At 52.3% G+C, this 22,422-nt stretch overlaps 2 protein-coding genes across 2 annotated transcripts in view; both read left to right on the top strand.

The window, feature by feature from the left end:
* Positions 1-1,395, top strand: part of HOXB4 (homeobox B4) — a 1,919-nt gene extending 524 nt beyond the window's left edge. The window contains exons 2-3 of the mRNA XM_004684292.2: positions 1-201; positions 1,059-1,395. The exon at positions 1-201 is cut by the window's left edge and continues 38 nt beyond it. Of these exons, the coding sequence (XP_004684349.1) occupies positions 1-201; positions 1,059-1,357 (500 nt within the window). The 3' untranslated portion in view covers positions 1,358-1,395. The remainder of the gene's footprint in view (positions 202-1,058) is intronic.
* The window catches only part of HOXB3 (homeobox B3), a 54,912-nt gene that overhangs the window by 25,910 nt on the left and 6,580 nt on the right, over positions 1-22,422 (top strand). The window contains exons 2-3 of the mRNA XM_012726052.1: positions 4,063-4,237; positions 22,162-22,249. The gene's annotated coding sequence lies outside the window, so the exon portion shown is untranslated. The remainder of the gene's footprint in view (positions 1-4,062; positions 4,238-22,161; positions 22,250-22,422) is intronic.

Here is a 22,422-nt window from a genome sequence, read left to right as displayed (position 1 = left end):
CGCCCAGGCTGTCCCCTCGGGCTCCTGCGCCGCCGCCCTCCGGGGCCCTCCTCCCGGAGCCGGGCCAGCGCTGCGAGGCGGTCAGCAGCAGTCCCCCGCCGCCTCCCTGCGCCCAGAACCCCCTGCACCCCAACCCATCCCACTCCGCGTGCAAAGAGCCCGTCGTCTACCCCTGGATGCGCAAAGTTCACGTGAGCACGGGTGAGTGCGTGGGCACCCTTTCCCCCTCCCACCCCCGGCGCTTTACACTGAAGGAACCGGCAGGCATGGGGTTGTGTGTGTGTGTGTGGAAAGCTGGGAGAAGCCAATTGTCCCCGCCATAAACTCGCCATTGCCGGAGATTTACGGTCGCCTGTTTTCAGAGCCACATAATTACATCCCCCATAAATTTTTATGGCCTGGTGGGCCCCGCGCCTTTGAAGTCGGTTCACCATCCTCTTTGCCATTCTCACTAGCGACTTTTTCGCCAGGGAGATGCAGTCTCAGTGAAGTTGGAAGATGGGGAGTGGTGTGGGAGATGGGGGAGGAGAAGGAGGAGGAGGTAATCTGTATTTAAGGGGAGAGTTGAGTCAACTCCCAGTATTTATTTTTTCCTTTCTTTCCTCTCATCTGATTCTTTGGCTGGAGAAGTGGGCAAAAGTTTTTGCTGGAGGCAGGCACTGCTTGGAATCTGAGCAGCGAGGGTGGGAACTAACAGAAGAAGGGTTTAGGGATGCCCCCTCCCTTTTTCACCCCTCATTCTCCCATCCCCGGCTCTAAGCCAAGGGTGGTGGGGGGCGGAGGATCGCTTAAAACCTCGTAAAGATTTCTCACTCGCTCCAATCCCCACCCCCTTCCAGACACCCAAAACAACAGCAGGAAAACAAATCTCCAAAACTTTGAGGTCTCTTTCTCTTCCTGGGGGTCCGCTCTCTTCCCTTTCGTCCCCACCCCCCTCTGAAGGAAGAAGAGGTGGGGAGAGGGAGGGAGACAGTGTGTTTGCTGGAAGAAAGGGCTCTCCCTCCTCCCTTTCGGGGCAATAAAACTTTCTCTTTCTCCCTCTCTCTGTGTGTGTCCAGTAAACCCCAATTACGCCGGCGGGGAGCCCAAGCGCTCTCGGACCGCCTACACTCGCCAGCAGGTCTTGGAGCTGGAGAAGGAATTTCACTACAACCGCTACCTGACGCGGCGCCGGAGGGTGGAGATCGCCCACGCGCTCTGCCTCTCCGAGCGCCAGATCAAGATCTGGTTCCAGAACCGGCGCATGAAGTGGAAAAAAGACCACAAGTTGCCCAACACCAAGATCCGCTCCGGTGGCACCACAGGCGCAACCGGCGGGCCCCCTGGGCGGCCCAACGGAGGCCCCCCTGCTCTCTAGTGCTCCCGGCTCGGCCCGGGAGCCACGGACCTCGGGGAGGGGCGGGTTGCGGGGGCGGGAGCAGGGGAAAGTTGCGGGAGGAGACCCTGGGGCCTGGGCCCCCCAAAGCAAACCTGCCCCCCCCACTTTATCTATTTACACGAATAAACGCAGAGGAGGGGGAGGGGAAGCTTTATTTATAGAAATGACAATAGGGAGCCGGGTGAGGCCCCCCAGAAGCAAGGTTCAAGTTTCTTGCTTTCTTCCTTAAAAAAGAAGAAGAAGACGAAGAAGGAAGAAAGAAAAAGACAGAAAGAGAAATAGGAGGAGGCTGCACTCCTCGTTTTCAGCTTTGGCGAAGATGGATCCGCGTTTCATCTTTAATCACGCCAGGCCCAGGCCCATCTGTCTTGTTTACTCTGCCGAGGAGAGGACGGGCCTCCGTGGCGACCATTACCTCGACACCCGACTAACAAATGAGGCTCGGCTCGGCCGCCGCTGCTGCTGCCGCTGCTGGAAGACAGCCTGGATTTTCTTTCTTTGTCCCCCATTCCTGACACCCAGCGAAAGCACCCTCTGACTGCCAGATAGCACAGTGTTTTGGCCACGGTAACAAACACACACACAACCTTCCTCCCCGTTGCGCCCTGTCACCGGGACACTGACTGTTCATCCCCTCCGCCCAGGCCGGGATGGGGGCAGCAGGCAGGGGACAAGTGGCGGCGGGGGGGCAGCCTCCGTAACACGGGAGCAGGCAGGTAAAGTAGGTCCGAGGATAAAGGAGAGACTTGGAGACCGGAAGGGCCTTCCTCGGGAAGGTCAAGTCATCCCTGGCTGGGTGAGGGGCCAGGGGAGTGCAGAGAGCCCCCGCACAGGCACGACCCTCTGGCTCACCTAGCGCTGTGCAGCAGACAGGCCTCCTCTCCTAGACTGCAAATGAATGTGAAGCTAGGAAATAAAATGTCGCGCCCCTCCGGGTGTGGGAGACCACGTTTCGGGGACTTTCCCCCTAGTTTGTCATTGTTGCAACGATGATTATTTTATTATTATTATTATATTATTATTATTAATTTTATGTCATGTACGTCTGCTCTCCTATTCTCTTTCTGACATTCCAAACCAGGCCCCTTCCTAGCTCTGGGGCTGCCTGAGTCTAGAACCCTTCGTTGGCGTGAAATTTGTGTCCTGTATGGAGTGACAATAGAAATAAATGTTTGGTTTCTTGTGACCAGCACGGCGTGTTTTTGTTGAAACCTTGATGTGAAGATACAGACAAATGCCACCCAGTAGATATTTGAAGACCCCACTCACAGTGCATGTGGTTAAGGAAAGGATTTTCTCCAAAGGGTCCGATGGGAATTTCTATCTCAGAGGACTGCAAATTGTAATAGCTGGCTTGTTTTCCTTTTGGGATGGGTGTGTTTTGTTTGGGCCTTTTAATTTTTTTCCCTCCAGTCCAAAAATGGATTGGAAGGGCTGGGAGGGCTGACTCCAATCCCTAATGGGGGGAAAATGTTTCATTGTAGGACACAAGAGGCTTAAGTGCGGCAAAGCCTTTCATATTGTGATTTATTTGTCATAAGCAAATAAAATGCGGTTAAGCTGTCTCCTTCTAGACAGACGGCTCTTTGCTTATTAAAGTTCGAGAGAGAGGATTCCGCGAGGCCGGCCTCTTTCCTCCTGCCTAAGAAGGTATCGTGTTCCTCTGAGGTGTTTAAGGGTTTAATGAGTCTAATTTTTTGCACAGATGTTTCTGGGTGTTTGCAGGTTTTCAGAGAATTTTTATATTACAAAGGAGCTAGCCGGTGCCATAGCTCAAACTCTGACAAGCAAATAGATAATCAAGAAGACAAATGGCCTCTTTTGTGAAGCCCTGCTCCTGTATTAATTTTCATTTTCTTTCTCATAGAAAGTATCGAAAGTATGACTGGGGACCAAATAGCTTTCTGTCTCTGAGGTCCCAGTCACCCCTAGAATGGAGTGGGGGAAGGGGCTGGGGTGCGGATGATCCTCAGCAGCACTGTCCTGCTCTGGCCGCTTTTGTGCAGCACCCAAAGAGAAGTTCTAAGGTCGGGGAGCTTGGGCCCGTAGGGCTCCAGAGAGCTCCGGTGATGTCCAGGGTCCAGTCATCCCCTCCCCATACACACGCTCCAAAAGCTTGGGAGAGCACATGCAATTAAAAGTCGGGTTTTAGTCCCATCTCTCTTCAGAAAATAAAAAGAGCCAACCCCCCTCCCACGTTTTATTATTATTTTCTTAGTATTGTTCTGGTTTGCAGTTCGCAGTGCCGGGAGTTTGAGGCTGGGTAGGACCAGGGGTGCGCCGTCCGGTCGGTGTCCGAGAGAGCAGCAAAGGGCGGCTAAACCGCCCGGTTAAATGCTGCCTGGAGACTCATAAAAAAATCCAGGGACCTGGAGGATGAGACCGGGAGCTTTGTTTCTGCCGAATCGCGGTGTGATGCTTAGCTGCCAGGGGATGTGGCGGCTTGGTAGAGGGGGAAAATAGTTCTTAAAAAGCATATGCCCCCCAGGAATGTCGCTATACAACCAAATCAAAGCTGCTCGTTGGAAGGTATGAATAGAATAAAAAAGATTTCTATGGAGCTTAAAGTTCACAGCCATTCTGTGTAGACAAGAGCTAAGAAAAATGTGAGAATTATACAGAAAACCATTAATCACTTCTTTTCTTTAAATACGTATCCTCTCTCCTTTGTTATTATTCAACAGCAAATCTCCGCAGACCGGCTGTTGGGGGAAAAAAGTGTTAGCGGTCTCTCCCGGATCTGCAAGGGGGAAAAATTTGGAACCATAAAGTTGAAAACTTTTTTCTCTCAGTTTGGAAGACACCGTTTGCCATGAATGGGACCCTCCACGTCCAGGAGAGGAGGCGAGAGGCGCAAAGGTACCGAGCCTGCCTGGGCTGGCTTTATTTTTGGTAGGGGTGTGGGATCATTTTATAAGCCCCCCTCTTTTTTTTTTTTTTTTACAAAGAAGAAACACTTTGTTGTTTCTTTTCTCAACTGTCTTCTCGGGGGTTTTTAGGGTGGACACTTAGTCAGGTTTGCTGCCTTTTATGTTGACCGATGCTTGGGTCAGAGAGAGAGCCGGCAGACACCTGGGGGGTGTTTGAACTGCTAGCGGCTGAGGTGTCAGGGTGTCTGAAAAAAGCCAGAGAAGGTTGGCTGTGAGGCAGCCCAGAGCTGCTTTTCCGTGTTTGGGAAATGCAGGCTGCTGGGGTGGGGGTGGGGGTTCCTTGGTGTATGCATATTTGTAAGGTGGGGTACGGAGGGGCTGGTTTGTTGCATGGAGTGGCCTGCTGGCCTTCACTGGGGGCTCCGTGCTCCATGGCTGTTGATGGGTGAGATGTCCCTGCTGCCTCCAGGAAAAGTGGGCTGCACCAGCACTGGAGCCAGAGATACGTGGATGTCTTTGTTTTTAAATTTTTGTGCCTAGTTTGCACTTCTAGACAAATATTTGCAACTCTCTGGAGCAGGAAACTGTCCTGCTCACAGGCAAGTTCCTCTGGCACCCGACTCTTCTCTTTGACTCCCCCCTCACTTCTTCCTGGAGGTTCAGGGTTTGGTTTGGTTTCCTTCGGCTCTCTGGTTTGGGGGCTCCCCCCAGGGGGCCCTCCCTCTAGTGGCCAGGGAGCCAGTGGGCTCTGCCCCTGACCTGAATGTGTAGGCCCCTTTTCCTTGGGGCTCACTGAGGATTTAAGGCAGGAGAGTTCATGGAGAGGCCACGTTTTCTAGGCGATTAGCTCAGTATTAGAACCACAAAATGACCTCGGAAGCCCCTTGACCTCTCTGAGACTGGACATTGTGCTGGCCCCTGCCTCCTGCCTGGGAGGGAAAGTCACCTCGGCAGGGGGGGCGGGCGGTCCTTGGGCTGTTGTGTGTCCCATCTTTTCCATCCCCCTCCAGCCCTCAACTCCTTCTTCACTATTTTGGATTTTCTGGGTAATTTTCCTACTACAGTCCATCAGGGACAAGCAGAATAAATACTTTAGCTCAGGGTACAGCTGGGGGAGGTGTGGAGGGTGTCAACCTGTCACTCTGTGCAGAGTTCCTTCCTAGGCAGGCTTCATTGTCCCCACTCCCCAGCTCCCCATGTTCAGCTCATCCTTCCTTCATTCCTGTTTGGCTTGGGGGATTTGAAGAAGAAAGACAAAGGCAGGGAGCGAGGCTATAAGGAGTCCACAGAGAATTAGGGGGACAAAACCCTGGGTCCTACAGACCGAGAGGGCTCCCTCCATGTCCACTCTTAGAGGTTAATGTCTCTTAAGGTCTCATCCAAATCCACGGCCCTTGAAGTTTCTTTGTTTAGGATGCTATCCCTATAACTATTCTTCGCCCCCTTCTCTAAAAATCCCCAACCCCATCCCAGCTACTAAGAGATCAAGAGAAACAAGGGAGGTGAGAGAAGGGTCAGTGTTTCATACTGACCACTCTCAAGGGCTGTTCTGCAAGTTAACTGAAGTTTTCAGCAACTTTTAATTTGCAGAGATGAGTGGAACATTTGCTAAAAAAGCGAATCCTCAATACAGAGTCTAGTCTGTATTCCACTTGAAGTGTTTTTTAAAAACCCACACAGCAGTCATTCTTTTAGGAGGAGGAAGAGACAAAGAGAGACAGACAGACAGACTCCAGCTGAGAAGAGGAAATACTCCTTTTGGATTAAGGGGAGGAGAGACAGAACCTTGCTGGGCTATGTGTGGACTGCTGGTTTGCATTTTGTCAATTGTCTCCTGTAACTTGGGGATTCTGTGTCAAGCAAAAATAACTAGCCTTGGTTGAGATCATCGCCTTTGTCCCTGGGTGGTATAATAAATGCAGGGGCTAGAGGCGTTGGGAAGGAAATGGAGAAATAGAAAGGCGAACTGGACTGGCCCTGGACAGGAAATATTTGGGGCTCAGTGGAGATGTGCACTGTCCTTCTCATAAGGACAGATAACCAGTAGTGGAACCTCTGTAGGTCCAGGAGCCAAAGATCTAGTCACTTGTGACTTTATAAGCTGCTCTCTATGATGGGAGGGTTAGGGGTCAACCAAAGGGAAAGAAGGAAAACAATGGAAAGGAAAGGTGGGGTTCATGCAAGGGTTTCTGATCGCAGATGCAGAGGGCTCTGGAAGATCCCCCTTCTCCTTCTCTCCCAAACCCCAACATTGCAGAATTCAGTGTTCCCTTAGGGTCTCTGAGGTTCACCTCTTACATTTTTGGTGTCCACCCCAAGGCCTCCTCATCTTTGACCTCTCTTCCCTTGAGATCTCTGGGCCCTCCCTGCCTTCCACCCGCGGGGCAGACTGGAGCTTCCAGCGGCAGCAGCCGGGAGGCAGCCCCAGGCCCCCGCGGAGGGTCTCCCCGGGTAGCGGCAGCCGGGAGGGGGGTCTAGTTGGAAAACGGAGTTGGGAAGTTTCCCAGCGTGAGTTGAGCGCTGACGGATTTGTGATCGGCCATAAAACTGGCGCGTTCAGATTCGTAAATCAATCTCGCCTTTCTCACTGTATAAACGTTCGCTTTATCGGCGGTAAGAAAGCGCGCAGCGCGGGCTCAGGCGCTTGTTTATTTGAACACCGACATTCCCAGGGTCCGAATGGAGTGTGGGCATTTTAACAGAACCTGCCCGGTGCCTTCATGTCATTTTACAGTTCTTTTGCTTGTCCTTGAAAACAATCTCTCCATTTTAGAGATAGTTGTTTCCCCATGCTTCAGCATACAGCGTATTATTGGCGCTCTCCCTCCCCTCTCACCTTATTTTTTCTTTTCAGACTTTTAAAGAAGTGTTTTTCTTTGGGGAACAACTTCTAGTGGATTTGTGACCGGGACCTTGCTGGGGTTTGCCCTCGCTGGAGCCAGAGCGGGCGCCGGGCTCTTGTCTGGAACAGGCTGAATTCAATACCAGTCTGTTTTGTATCTGGACAATCAAAGCCTGCTACCCCCCTACAGAGTCTGGTCCTCAGGGCCCCCCACCCAGTTGGGAATGGAATTCTGGGGAGGCCCTGCTGACCCAGTGCAGACCCGGTAGGGAGGCCCAAGCTGCTGGCAGTTGGGTTTCCAACCTTTTCTCCACTGAATTGCTTTTTGGTTCGAACCTTACCCACCCCACACACCCCAAATCACTTCCAGGCCCAAGTCTCACTCATTTGTTCTTGCCCTGAGCTTCCTACCCGCGTCCTGCCCTGTAGCTGTGGCCCTGCAGCCCAGAGAGCTGCTGTAGAGAAGGCTGGGAATGTGAGGTGAGGAGTGGGGGTTCTTCAGGAATGTCTTTTCTGCTCCCCTCTGCACCCCATGCACACTGTGACCCAAGACACTCATTCCAGTTGTGACTGGTCTCCGCCTTTTGGGGCTAAGCTCTGTGTGAAGGTTTGGGGCATTTGGGGTTTGTTTTGTTTTCTTATCTGAGGTGAAGGAGTCTGGTTATGTTTCTCTCTTGGCCTAGGGGATGGACTTCTCCTATCCCAGGGGTTTAACCCTTTTATATGCACGCCACCCCCATCTTTTTCCCATTGATCAGGCTCTATTGTCTGCTGATTGGAAGCTCAGGGTTCTAACACCTGGGAAATAGGGACCAGGGCTGCCAGGCCAACTTCAAAGCCTCGTTTGCCCTTCTCTCCCATTGGAATCTCCAGCTGTCTTCACTGGAAGGAGACACTGGGGGGGGGGGGCAGGGTAGAGGGAGGCTGCATGGTCACGTCTTTTGTGTAGAAATTCTAGTCCAGGTCTTTGTCCAGAGCACAGTCTATTCAGGCAGTAGAATTTGGCTTCTTAGATTAGTAACAACACGGCAGAATGATAGCCCCATATGGGTGACTCTGAACTCCAGAGTCATCTTTTCACTCTGTCCCTCTCTGTTCCTTCAAAAGGTCCACCAAAATAAAAGAGAATTCAAGCCAGAAGCCCTCTGCTTACTACACACACAATATAGACAGGAGCTGCCCCTTGTGAAGCTGGTTCCTTTAGAAATGTTGTTGGCTGTTTAGGAAGCGGGGAAGTGGGTCCCGCTAAAATAAATTCCCCAGGAGTGAGGGACAGAGTGGAATGGGGGGGGGGATTCTTAATCTTAAAGGATGCAGAGAGAAAAATTGGAAGCTTGGAGAAAGACTCGTGCCCACCCCACCCCCATCCCCACCCCTAGACGCCCCTGCAGACTATTTCTGCACCTTCATGAACTAAGCAGAAGCAGGAGGAGAAGGGAGAGAGGAGAGGTGGGCTGTGGGTAAGTGTGTGGGGGTGTTAGGGATGTTGTAGGTATAGCTGTGAATGCGGGAAGAGGAGAACTCACTACTATTCCATTGGTGGGTTGGGGGGAACCTATTTTGCAGGAAAATTTCTCCTCCTGAAGGGGAAGGTCATAGTGGTCCTTTGAGCCTGAAATCGAAAGACCCCCTTCCCCCTCCTGGTCACGTGATTCATTAAATAATTAATGCCGAGGTTGCAGAATAGATATGTATTCGTCAGGAAAATCACAGGCTTGGTCTCCCTGTTTCTGACGTGCAATTCAACTGTCCTTTGAAAAACAAGCCTGTACCCCGAGAAAAAAAAAAAGAGAGAGGGGGAGAGAGAGAGGGAGAGAGAAAAAGAGAGGGAGGCAGCAATAAAACAGCCCCGCAGCCGGAGCCACACCGCGGGCTGGGGTATTGTAAGTAAAAGGGATTTCTCACTACCTACCGCGTCTTATATGTCCATGTAAATTTATTGTTTGTTATTAATGTTATTGTCGTAAAATGTGACAAATAGCCATCTTCATTTCCTGCCATTTCTCTTCACACGGTGCTCTGTGTGTTTATACCCATTGAGGCATTGCATAGAGATTTTAGGAATATTCCTCTTCTCTCTCTCTCCCTCTCCTCCAACCTTTTTCTTGATTTATAGCAATATGGGTGTCAGCTTCTCGGGCCAGCATGCCAGCCATTGTGCGTGTGGATGTGTGTGCGAGAGAGAGCGTCTGCGTGTGTTTGTGAGCGAGTTGTGTTGTTTATAGCCATGTCTTCGATAAATCATTTCTCATGGAAAATGATGTGAAAGCTGGGCTATTTCTGCGGCCGGGAGAGAGTCGCTCTCAGAGGCACTTCCTCCCTCTCTGCTCTGCTCCCAGGAGTTGGTTATTTCAGACGATTTACAGTAATACATCAGCAGTTAATATGAAAGCTCTATAGCTGGAGGTCTTAAATTACAGCATCTGTGATTATCAATTAAGGCGAGATTTGTATAAATTTGGTAAACCAGAAATGCCTCATTGGCATATAAACCCAGTCAAAGACCACGACCTAATATAAAAATTATATTTGCGAGCCTGATAGAGCCAACATTCCTGCAGCTGCAGGCAGAGCCTCATTTTTCAACGGTTCCCCTCCAGGAGTTCGGTTGCTCTGACTCCGCCGGCCCGGGGTCGGGATAAAGAACCCAGCTCTGCAGCCAGAAGCAGCTTGTTGGCCAACAGACTAGGAGGCAGAGGAAGGAGCTACTGGAGTTGAAGGCAGAGATTTTTATTATCTTGAGGGGAGCCGAATCAAATGCTTCTGCAGTTGGAGGGGCTGGGGGCTCAGTATTTTAAATTGTAGTTCTAAATGAGAGCTAGTTTTAGTTTTGGCTCTAGCAGTGAAACTACGTGCTATAGAAATACAGTGCAGTTTACAGTATTAAGCAGTCTATAGACCTCCGTAAGGCAGTGCTGAGAGTAGAGGAGGAGGTACCCAAGTTGGGGAGACAATGGAGACAGAGGGTGAAGGGCAGGGAGGGAAGCTGTAAACCTGGGTTCCCCACCTTCCTGGCTAACAAAACAAGGAAATGAATTCACACTCCAGTAGCCTTCCTTCGACCTCCTGAAACAAAGAAAGTTTCCTCAGCAGTAAGGGGATGATGTGTTTGAGACTAAAGCAGTGAAAACTTTTCTAAGTTTCTCTTAGAAAAAATGTTCTAGGAATCAGGGAGTTCCAGAAAGTTGGAGTGTCTAGGACAGGGGCTGTGCCTCACCTCCTGACCCCCAGCCTAACAGGGAGCAAGTGGGGTGCAGGCTGGGGAAGGAGAACTAGTAACTTTATCCTCCGGTGTCCCATGCAGGTCTCAGTCCCTCTGCTGGTCAGCAGCAAAGCCAGAGGTGGCTTCTGGGGACATTCTGCACTGTGCCCAGGGTCTGCTCGTTGGGGCACTGTGCCCCAAAGTTGTGATGGATGAGGGGTGAGGGCAGGAGCCTTTGCCAAGTGTAGTTCTGGCTGCTGACTCCTCTGTCACTGGCTGGAGCCCAGTCAACTGGCTTCAGAGCCACTATCACCCAGGATATTTAACTCTGCTAGTGTAAATCTCTGAGCAGGAAAAAGTGCCGCCTGCCCGAGCCCAGGTGGTGATTATTCATGGCATTAGCCATGTGGAGTGATGTCTTAGGCCCCTCTCCTGGCAGCAGGAGAGCTGGCTCCTACACTCTGCTCCAAGTGGGCATTGGGTCCTGTTCTGCTAGTGGGCAAATCTGAGGGTGGGTGGTGGATGAAGCATCCATTTTGGGCTCAAATGGATCTAGGGAAAGGAGAAGGCCAAAACCCTCGGGTGGGGTGTGTTGGAACATCACTTGACCTAGATAAAAGGAACTGGGAGAAACTGGATTCAGAGGCAACTTTGACAGGAGCAGAGCCCATGGGGTGGGGGGTGGGGTGGAGGTGAGAAAGGCTGGGGAGTCAGCAACAGACCTGAGGATAAGGAGCTCCGAATCTTTCAGCCTCAGTATGGGAGGCCAGTATTCCCTTCTCTCTCACCTGGGAAGTGGTGTGTGTGTTGTTCCTGAGGGGATGAGTTCATCTCCAGAGTGCCCCAGAATTTAGGTCAAAGGCCTGAGAGTGGGGAGGATTTCTTCCTAGGAGAGGAGGGTCTGGAAGGAGAAGGAAGAGGGTATAGTCTTATTCACTAGCTTCTAAATTCAGCCAGGTTCTGAAAGCTAGGGGACCAAAGGGGGAGAAGGAGGCTTCTGCTCTTTGGGACAGGCCATAGCTAGTGGGGAGAGCTGGGAGTCAGACCCATAGGAGCCACCCCTCTGCTTCCACCCCTCCTCCTTCCTCTCCACTTCCCTGATGCCTCAGTCATGACATGGAGGCCTGATTCCCCCTCTTTTCCTTTCCATTCTCTCAGCCCCCTCACGTCTTTCTTTGTCTCTTGAGCCCTGGGGATACCCCTGCCCCTTCCTCTCCCCAACTAGCACACAGACATCCCCAAGAGACAAAAGCAGGGAGACCATCTCTCTCCACCATTACCTTAGAGTTGCCAGCCCCTAGAGAAACCTCCCTCTGTGAGGCCTGGTGCCCTTACCCAGGCTCTGAGGCCGCCCCCCAAATCAGCAAGTTGGAAAAGACTTTGTTGTTTATACATATACATTGTATTTCCTATAGCCATGAATGACCCTGACTCACTAGTTCTATACACACACGTGCACACACACGTGTGCACACGCCACCCCACAGTTCCCCACATTTGCTTTTGTGCTGTCTAGAGGGTGGGATGGATGCATTTGACGGAAAGGGCTTTGGGAAAGCGGCTGACTCTGTCTTCTCCTCATTCTCTGCTGGGGTCCCTTGCTCTGGGTGCGCCTACTGTTAGCCCTGAGCCTAAGAAACTGGCTTTCCTCACTGGGGGGGGGGGTGCACAGAAAGATGAGGAGAGAGGATGAAGGGAAACAGAGGCCCCTGGAGATAAACACCAGTATCCCTTTCTGAGACAGGACGTCAAGGCTGAGCCCAAGGAGAGGATAACTGGGAGAGCAGAGACAAAAGATAGTCCAGAAGGGAGGGGAGGCTGACCTGGAAGGAGACACACACACACACACACACACACACACACACACACAGCTTCAAGTGGGAAGAAGGGAAGGAAACACCCCTTTGCCTCCTTCTCTGTGGAAGAGAATGCTTCCAGGACAGAGAGGGGTTCCGCACTCCTAGGGAAGTATCCTGAGGCCCAGAGCACCACATTGTCCCAAGGAGAGAGGTGACTTGATCAGTGAGCCCGGAAGTGATTTCTGGAGATGTCCCTTAGACCTTCAAGGCTCAGTTTAAACTCATTCAAGACACAGAGGCAAAGGGAGAGAAGACAAAGACCCTCAGAGAGGGGCAGAGGACTGGGAGGGTCAGAAAGGGAAGGGAGAAAAGGAGGGAGGGAGAGAGGGAGGGAGAGAGGGAGGGTGGGGTGGGGTGGCATGTGGGGAGAGAGAGAGTGGTGGGGTGGAGAGGGTGTGTGGGGGGAGAGAGAGAGAGAGAGAGAGAGAGAGGTGGGGTGAGGGGGTGCGGAGAGACTGAGAGAGAGGAGTGAAAACACACAGCCCAACTCTGGGGCGCAGAGGAGCAAGGGCTGCAAGTCTGGAAGCCCCCCAGAATGCTCTCCTGACGGGCAGCCCCCTAAAGCCAAGGCCACTCCTGCAGGAACTGCCTCTAGAGCAGGCCCTGGGGAGCTGCAGTCAGGTGTGTGCTGGGGCAGGACCTGAAGTGTCTGGGAGCCTTGGGTCCCTCAACCCCTTCTCCCACCACTTACATTGGTAACAGTGATTGGAACTTCCCCAAACAATTGCACCTTGGGCGAGGGGGAGGATGTTGGGGTCTCTTTCCCACCTGGACTCAGGGATCTCTCCTTGGCGCCCCTTCTTTCTTTGGGGTTTGGCCTCTTTGCCTCTTGGGGACGGGGAGAAGTTGATCTTCTACCACCTAGGAACTCCCCTTTCCCTCCCAGTCCTTGAACCCCCAGCCTTAACTGATGCTATCCTTGCGATGTCCTCCCTCCCCGTCTTTCAGGAAGAGAAGGAAAGGGGGAAAGTTCTTACCAGCCTAAGCAGCTATAGAAAACTCGAGGGGAAGTGGAAAACGCAAACCTTTCTCGCCACCCCAAGCCCTCCCACCACCTCCGTGCCCTGCTCTGTCCCCTCGGTTGCGCACCCCCACCTACCCACCCTCCCGTCCTGTCCAGCCCAGAACGCTCTTTCTTCCCCTCCCCTCTCTGCCGGGCCGACATATGGAACCCATTTCGCTGGTGACATTGAAGAGCTGCCGGTGCGCCCGCCTTCCGCCATGGCGCCCCCGCTCTCCCCGCGCCTCGCGGTGCCCCCGTCAGTGGCTGCTCCTCTAGCCTGGCCACCTGGCCGGCTCTCGGAGCCCCGACCCAGCTCAGGGCCCGGCGCGCCCCGGCTGCGCGCGGTCCCACGCGGCCCCTCGCGGAGGGGGAGCTCCTGCCTCTCCGGGAAGGGGCGTCCGCCGTGCCCCGAGTGCAGAATCCGCGCGCCTCGCGGCCCCTGCGGCCTCCAAGAACGAACAAAGCCGGGGGCGGGGGCGGGGGCGGGGTGGGGGCGAGCGCTTCCGGGCCTCTCCCCTGGCTCGGCGGGACGCTCCCGGGTTGCTGGGGTCTGAATGACCAGGATGCGGCCGGCCGCGGCCTCGGAGCCCCAACTGGGGCCGAGGGACCCGGGCCTGGCACTAGGCTCTCCAGCGTCCCCAGCTCCCGGCCGCCCGCCGCTGCCCACGCCCTAGCGGGAGTCCGCACAGGTAAGTGTGGGGTGCTGAGTCCCGGCGGGCGCGCAGGGTGTGAGCAGAGCTGGCTAACCCGCCGGCCCCCAGGCCTCTCTACTGGGTGAGGGAAAGAGCCTAGATCGAAGCGCGGAAGACAAAGATGTACTCAACTTAAGGACGGAGGGTGTGGGCCGAGCAGGGTGGAGGGATCTTGGTTTGCAAGCCCGTAGGGAGGAACGGGGGCGGTGCGTTTGGATGCGTGGGTAGGAATGGGCTAGGGGATTCGGGTATCCAGGAAGGGTGTCCAGGCGGTGGAGAGTTTTGCAGGCGGTGGAGAGCTGTGGGTTGAGAGGGGCATCTGCTGGGTTAGGAGGTGGCTGGGCCCAGCTCCGGCTCCCACAGTCCAGCTGCCACCATGGTGGAGCCTTTTAGCACCTCGCGGGTTATTTGAAGCTGAAACTACAAGGGGTTGTGCTGAGGCCGGGTGTTAAACTGAGAAGGTAGAAGAGGGGATGATTTATGGCTTCAGAGAAGCTGTGTTTACTCCTTGCCTCCTCTGGAAACCAAAAACCAAACAGCTTACAGGCTAGAGAAGCCGCTCTCCCTGGAGTGGGAGGCAATGCCAGGTTGATTCGCTGGGGTTTATTTTCCCAGATGTGGGGAGATGACAGGAGCTGCCCTTTTGCGGGGTGGGATGCAGGGGTCTGTGAGTGGTCTAAGGAGCTTGTGCAAGCAAGCATGTGTAGGTGGTTTGCGTGTTGCCTGAGTATCTATACATTGGGGTGCATGCCGGTTCAGTTTGGGGTTTGCTGAATGCAGTATTGACTTGTGAGTGGGCACAGAAGGAGCCAGAGCCAGGAGGGAGATCTTGTCCTCTGAGTTTGCTAGCTCTGCCCCTTTCCTGGCCGCGAGGCAGTGCTTGCTTCTGCCCATGCTTTCTTTCCACCCACAGCCACATGCAGCAAAGCCCACTGTGGCCTGGCCCCTGGCTCTCGCCCCTCTGTGCCATCTCCCACACTGCCTGAGCGTCACTTTGAACCTTTGACTTTGTCATGGGAGACTGGGATGAAATTACTGAACATGGCTGGGTAGGGAGAGGAGAAAAGGGCCTGAGGTGTTAAGGGCATCATTGGGTTCAAGCTGGGGCAAGCATGGGTTCCCCTATTATCACCCAGATTCCCCCAGAATCTCCACTTGAGAGGGGTCAAATGAGCACAAAGAGGAGTAGAGTGAGAAAGATGCAGGATAATGAGGGTGCAGAGAAAAATATTTTGACCCCCAGATCGTTATTTCTGCAGGCCAACTGGTGGCTCTTGCATTTCTATCCAGACGCCTGACTTTGCCTGGAAATTGTTTTGCATTAAATTTTCTCAGCCGCAGAATTATCTTTCCTCGCCTCCAGCCAAACTTGCATTTTCCACCAGACACTTGGGCCCCGCACCAATGAAATCTGAGAGGAAGCGGCTGGGCCCTAAGTGGCCGTAATTTAATTGATTTTATCATAAATCATCAACTTGATGAAGAACCTGAGGTTTCAGTGAAGTAAATTGATATTAATGGGAGTTTCTTGAAATGCAAACTCGCTGCATTGTGGAGGCATCTTTGAGCTGGGGAGGCGGATTACATGTGTTCCAAGAGCAGAAAGCCTAGACCTACAGCTCCTCACAGCTTTAGGGGGGAGGGAAAGCAGACTTCAGGAGGCAGCTGCAGGCAGACTGAGGGGGGGGGTTTGCTCCAAGGCAGAGAATGGAACTTCATTGGGGAGGGAGCAGAGGCTGACTCTGTGAACCCTGCCATCCTGGGAACGCTGGTCTCCAATTGGGGTGGGGGAGGCAGTTGGGGAGGCTGCAGACAGAGTTGGGGGTCGGGTGAGAAGTCCAGGCGGGCACAATGGGTACATTGACTCCTGGTTAAAAATTGCCAGGTTGAAGCCTTCTTCCTCTAATTATACAAATTAATTATTTACTGCTCAGGTTGCTGTGTCCAAAAATAGCACTTTTGATTTGGTGATGAAGGTAGTGAACACCCCTCCATCCTACCCCAAACACCAAAGGCAGTAAAATCGGCACCCCGCCTGAGCATCTGTGGGGGCCAGGAGGACCCGGGTTGGAGCTGGTGCACAGTAGCAGGGGTGTTAGCATTTCCATCCCAGAGGAAATAGTCTGTGTTTGGTTAGGAGGTTGCCGGTTATTGTGGGAACTCAGTTTATTACTGCTTATTGTCACTCACTTTGACATCAGCACACAGAGCAACACAAACTGTCAGTCTAAAAAGGGACCTGAGAGATAAATTAGTCCAACCCTTTTCTGCCACACACATGCTCTGGCTTTCCAGAAGGGGACACTGAGGCCCAGCAGCGCCCTGCTTCATACAGTGAATAAACTCAGGCCTCTCCATGGCCAAGCCTACTCCAAGTTTGACTTTACCCAAATCATTTCCCAGCTCTTGGCCTCAGTTTCCCTGTCTGTAACCATGGCAGGGTTTGATAGGATACTTCTCAAGTAATTGTCTCATGCCCAGAACATCTTCCTTTGTGTCCCAGGGTTGTCTTGGCAGCTGGGCATGGAAGTTACTGCCTCTGTGCTGCATACGGGGAGTTCATGTCCACTCAGAGCCTGGGTTCAGACTGCCTCTGGGAAATCCACTAGAATCTGGACAATTCCTCTTCCTGGATGTGTTCTTTTTCTCACCAGAGAAGCCCAGGCTGGGCGCATTAGATGTAGGGGTGTGTGTGTCTGTGCCTGTGAGTGAGGCTGGGACTGGCATTTGGAGGGTAGTTAAGGAAAGAGGGGCTCAGACTCCCAGAACAAGCCATTTCCCTGCCAGGAACCTGACTAAGGCTGGAGTTATTCTCAGCCAGAATTCCGCTAGCTTTTGAAGTCTCTTCTACTCCAACAATGGTGGTTTTGGAATTTAGATCCTATGATGTAGTGTCTCCCACCCCAAATTCCCTGCTCACTCTCTTCACTACCCTGCCTTTGTCCCCTGGAGTTTGAGAGGTCCTGCAGCAACACCTCAAAGGAAATAGGTTCCCTGGGTGAACTGTTATTCATCCACTCTCCCAGCTCCAATTCAACCCCACCCAGTCTTCTTCACGGGACCCCTGGGCCTTTGGGTCCTTTCTCATGGGAGGCATGTGTAACTGTATACCAGGGTATCCTCCCAGGGCAGCCAGAGAGTGGATGACCCACTGCTGTATCCTTGCTCTTGTTCTTCATTGCTATCCCTGGGAAAAGATACAGTTCCAAAGAGGTGGGTGGTGGGCCTCCCTGGTGACACAGGGTGTTAAGTCTCAGCACTAGGGAGCAATCACCAGCCATTGCTGTGGCAGGAGTTGGATCCTGGTCAGGGAGCTGATCCACATGGTGCTGCAGACCTCTCCTGCCTCGCCCATAGTGTATTTCAGTAGATCTGCCTGTTCTGCTCCCCACTCTGGTGAATTCTCGCCCCCCCCCACTTCTGGCCTACACCCCAGCTCTTGTATGCATAAATAAATAAATATTAAACAAAAAAGAGGTGGGTGGGGACTTCCCAAAAGTTGCCCCATTGTGAGAAGGGAGATATTTTCCTAGGATCAGGAATATGAGGATGCCAATGAAGGAGGGAAAGTTTCCAGACCACCGTGGGAAGTGTGGTTAGAAGTGTGTTATGGAGAAGGAAGTGGGAAGAGATGATGGGAAACAACTTAATCTTTGGGGTTCTGGAAATCAGAGTCTTTGGCCAGATGAAAATCCAATTCCTAAAGCTCCAACTATTTTAAGAAAAAAACAAAACAAAACACAGAAGGGTCTGGGCCCTAACTCCAGCCCTATCCCGTTCTGGTGTTTTATATTTGGAGACAAGTCGGAAGGCCTTCTGCTGATTGGTCATTAATCCACTGAGTTATTGTCTGCTAAACAGAGGTCACTGGGAGAGAGACATCCAATCTGTCAGGAGAGGCCTGGCCATCAGCGAAGAGGGCTGGACCCTACTCCTCTCTTGCTGGCTTCTCCCTCCCTTCCCAGCAATGCCCACCACCCTCACCCCAGCCCTCCAAGATGGTCTGCTCTCCCTTGCCTTCTCCACTCAGCCCACCTTCAGCTCATCCTGCCTGAGTACAACTACCTTCAGCTTCTAGATGAGGCAACCGATTCAGAAAGCCTTATCTGCCAACCAGGACCCCCTGCGGGACTCCAGACTTGGGCGGGCGGTGACACTGCTGGGCTGGCCTGGCCGATGTGGTCAGGAGACCTCCGTGGTCATGGAGTAGACTTTGCAAAACCCTTGTGGCTGGCCAGCTCTTCCCCGACCTCTCTCTTGTGCCCTTGTGATGACTGGGGTGGGAAAGAGAGGACAGCTTGGGCAATTCTTCTCCAACCACAGACGCTTTCTTCTTCCTTTTTGATCCCGGATCCTGGCTTCTGCTGAGCCGGGTCTGCAGGGCTGCAGAGGTGCTGAGTCTTTTTCCCGCCGCCCTTTGTTCCCTCTGGCTCCGTGCATCAGAAGTCCAAATACCCCAACCCTCCTCAGTAGCAACTCGCTACTATTTTACAACCCCCGTGTTGAACACTTACTCGTATTTAAGAAAAGGTGGAGAATTGGGAGCAAAGGTGAACTTTCCATGACTCTGTCGTGGCCCAAAAGTTGGACAGTGAAGCTGGAAGTGTTTGGATTTGGAACCCAGGCAGGACCAGAAAGAAACTTTTAATTGAAAGCTCGCTCATAGTTTTCAGCTTGGAAGCCAGCCCATAGGTCAGGCAAATATGGGACTGGCTGAGTTGGGGTAGACCCTAGGTCCCCCCAAGCTGTGATCAGAAATCCATTTTAAAAGAGGAGAATGTTCTTCTCTTTTTTCCTTGTTCTTCTTGAGAGGGGGATTTTCATTTACTTTCTGATGGATGTTGGGGGGGTGGTGGAGGGAGGCAAACAGACATGATTTCCTCTCTGGGTCTTGAAAGGTGGGCAGCCAGTGATGTCTCAGGGGGGCTCCTGTCCTCTGATACTAGGCACAGAGTAAGTGGTGGGGGAGAGGTGCCCACCCGAAAGCACTCTGGTTCTGCAGCGGAAACAATTGAGAAGAAAGAATGACTATGAACGGAGACATTTGCTCTAATTTTTGCTTTTATTATTAATTCCTGCCTTTATTAGGTTACACTAAGATCTCTGTATCTAAATCTCTTTCCTAATTTTTCTTTTATAATTTCCCCTTCACACAAACACACAGACACACAAAGTTGCCCAAGTTTTCCTTAATTCCAGGAAGAAATTATCTTCTCTTCCTTCTATAATCTGCCCCTAAATACTGAGCTGAGAATGATAAATCCTTCTCTCCCCCCCCTTTTCCAGACCCTAAAATCTTCCCTTAGACCCACCTATGTCTCCACTGTAAGTTTCCTGCTCACCCTCATTGCTACCCAGCCTTTGTCCCCTGGAGCTTGGGAGGGCTCCTAACCTGCACTAACACTTCAAGGGAAATGGGTTCCCTGGAGGAGGAATACTTATTCTACCATCTACCTCTACCCTCCCAGCTCCAATCTGTAGCAACCAGTCAGCCATAAATCACCAAGATAGGAAGAAAAAGGCAAGGAAAAAACTAAAGGTAGACTCTCATTGCCTTCCAAACGTTTCAAATAGATTCTACTCACCAGAATTAGTTAAGTAACTCTAACTCTATATCCTACCACGGTTGGGGGGTGCATAGCCTCTGAATTTTCCCCTCCAAGTTAGCTTTCTTGCTCTCCAGTCCTCTTTGCTCCCACCCCGCTGCACCCCACCTTATTGTGTAGCCAGAGAGAACACAGAGAGTTCTTGGAGGCTCTGGGATGGAGGTGAGGGGTCTGCCGCTCTTGGGAACCTCCACCGGTGCTCAGCACTAGGCCTGAGTATCCCACAGCCCCTCCTTACAGGGTACAGATGTCTGGGTGCCCTCGGGGCTCTCTTTTTATTCCCCAAGGCACAGCTGTGCAGCCCCATCATCTCTTGACTTCACTAGCTAGTGGTAGTAATAGCTATGTGAGCTGCAGGGCCCTGTATATGCATCTTGACTTTTTTATTTGGGGGACTGAGAGACCAGCCCAAAGTGGCTGGTTTCCTTAAACCTCTGGAAGTCTCCCTAGTTGAGAGATGGTAGTCCAGAAAGCCCAGCACTACACAGGGGACCTTGTAGCACTCTAACCAGAGTCTAGAGAGCTCAGGACACACACCTGCAGCCGCAAACTGAGGCAGTCCTCTCAGTTAGTTGTCTCTGAGAGTCCTGACTTATGCCCCATCACCGGACCTGGCCTGGACATCATTTCATGATACAGCTGAAAAACAGAAAAAAGTGGCTCCGACCCCTCACTCCCCACTCATCCCCTTGGCTATGAACACTCTTGGCAGGCAGCAGGATCCTTAGGCATCACAGCAAGAGAGGCTATTTGTGGGGTCCTATTGCTGGAGGGTAGGGAGAAAGTAGGTCTCCCCCTCAGCTGGGCCCCAGGGAAACTGGTTTCTCCAGTCTATGAAGGGGGCCTGGAAGAAATGAGGGCTGGGGTGGGCTGATGGGGACCACTCCCTGTGAGAGCAAGCCAAAGCAGAGCCTGTAAGGGGGTGTGAGGGAAGCCTTGCCAGACATAGCCACCCTCTTCTGGGCGAAGAGGACAGTTGGAAACCATCTCTCACCTTTGTTCTCCCAGTCCCATCTCCAGATGCATCCAAATGGGAGCCCACAAAAGCCAAGGACTCTAACCAGGAAGCCAGAGTAGGGGGTACCTCCTGCCTACTCCAAGTTAAGAGAACAAGTTTGCTGATCTGCCTTTGTAAAAAAAAAAAAAAAAGAGAGAGAGAGAGAGAGAGCTTTCTATTTCATCCACTAAGCCCCGAGTCAGCAGCTAGGCAGAGCTGCAAACACTCCAACTTTTGGAAAGATCCTGGTGCTTTTTTTGTCTTTTTCCTCCACCAGAATGGCTCTCCTCCACCCCCACCCCAAATCTGCAGACACCTACATTCTTGGCTCCTGTGTTCCTCCTACAGGCTTCCTTGCCTTCTCTTGCCCTTCTCAAATGCACCCTAAGAAAGTTGAGCTCTCTAGTCTTCCTCACTTGTGTTAAGAGACATAAATCTTGCAGAGCTAAGAGAAACAAACAGGTTTGTTCTGCATAGTAATAATAGTAGCTATCCGCCATCTCTTGTGCCAGTGCACTTAAACCTAGGCCATTTTGCTAGTTCCTCACATCTTCTTAGAAGTGCAAATGTCCTCATCACCTCCTAGTCCCTTCTGTCTAGCTAGTGAGAATCTTAACAGAAACTTCATGAAGTTCCTATAGCTCCTCTGTTCCTCCCCCTGCAAGATGTTCTGGGATTTTGAAATAATCACTCACCTCTTGTTGTCTGGTTTCAAAAAAAAAAAAAAAAGTAAGGAAAGAAAAGAAAAAAAGAGGGAAAAATATACAAATGAAAGGTCTGGCCCTCTCCTCTAACGGTTGCAAAGTGGGCCTGGAGATTTGGGAAAGAGAGGAGGAATAGAGAGAGTTCGAGGGGGAGAGAGCAGAAGCAGACTGGGCGCCTCAGGAGGAGGGAGCCAGACTGAGAGGGCTGAGGCGGGAGCCCAGCCACCAGCCCCAGAGGAGTACAACTACTTACAAAAAAGTCCTCTCGTTCCCACTGTGAAAGAAGGCGGAGGGGCACCCTGCACCCCACCCCCTGGCCAGGCCAGTGCTTTGGGCTGGGGCCTCCCTCCCGAGGCTACTTCTTAATTAGCATAATGGCTTACTAGTGGGGTGTGGGGGAGCTGTGAACTCCACCGCCTCGCCTTTGCTCTCCCCTTCTTCCCCTGCCAAAATCCCAATTAAAACATTTACCTGTTCTTAAACCAAAACCAAAACCAAACCTCTACCTTCTTTCCCGTTCCTTTTTTTTGGGGGGGGGATTTAAAAATGCCCCCCTCCCCCAACGCTACCATCACCTTCCCTCCTTATCAGGCATCTAAGCTTGCTCAAGGGGGAGAGGTGGGGGTGTGTGTGAGCTTGTGTGTGAGTGAGTGAGTGTGTGTGTGTCTGTGGTTTTTTTTCCCTGTGCAAAAGCAGAGGCCATTGTTACGGAGAGTAGGGCGTACCAGTCTTATAGGGCAACCGCACTGTGGCGGCTTGGCCGCCGGAGCCGGAGCTGCATTCTCGGCGAGCTGAGCCTCCCGAGCACCTTTCGGGCTTCTTCTATTTTTTTTCCCGCTCCCCCACCCCCTCCCTCCTGCGCACCCCCGCTCCTAAGTCGAGTGAATTGAAGCGGACGCCGCGCGGCTCCTCCGGCCGGTCTGCCCCTCGGGCTCCCCAGCCCGGGTGGCTATTGGGGGGGGGGCGACGCAGCTTTAAACAGTGGTCTTTTTTTCCTTTGCCTTCAAGGAGGGGAGATTTCTCGCCTGCCGCTCGCGCTGGGGCTCGATGTGAATATATATTATGTCTGCCTGTTCTCCCCTCGTCGGTGGCTAAGGTAAGCTGGACTGAAATAGGCTATCAGTTTGTGAATGGCGGAGAGTATGTCTCAATGATTTATGGCCCATATGACTCCAATCTCGGTTCAAGAAGAGTTCACAAGCTTTAAGCTTCCTTCCACGCAGCGTCTCTCTCTCTCTCTCTCTCTCTCTCTCTCTCTCTCTCTCTCTC

The sequence above is a fragment of the Condylura cristata genome, unplaced genomic scaffold, assembly GCF_000260355.1.
Source record: "Condylura cristata isolate star-nosed mole 26May11 unplaced genomic scaffold, ConCri1.0 scaffold00017, whole genome shotgun sequence".
In the NCBI taxonomy this organism is placed as follows: domain Eukaryota; kingdom Metazoa; phylum Chordata; class Mammalia; order Eulipotyphla; family Talpidae; genus Condylura; species Condylura cristata.
Note: the sequence above shows the minus strand (reverse complement) of the source record. Positions and strands in the feature narration are given on the sequence as shown.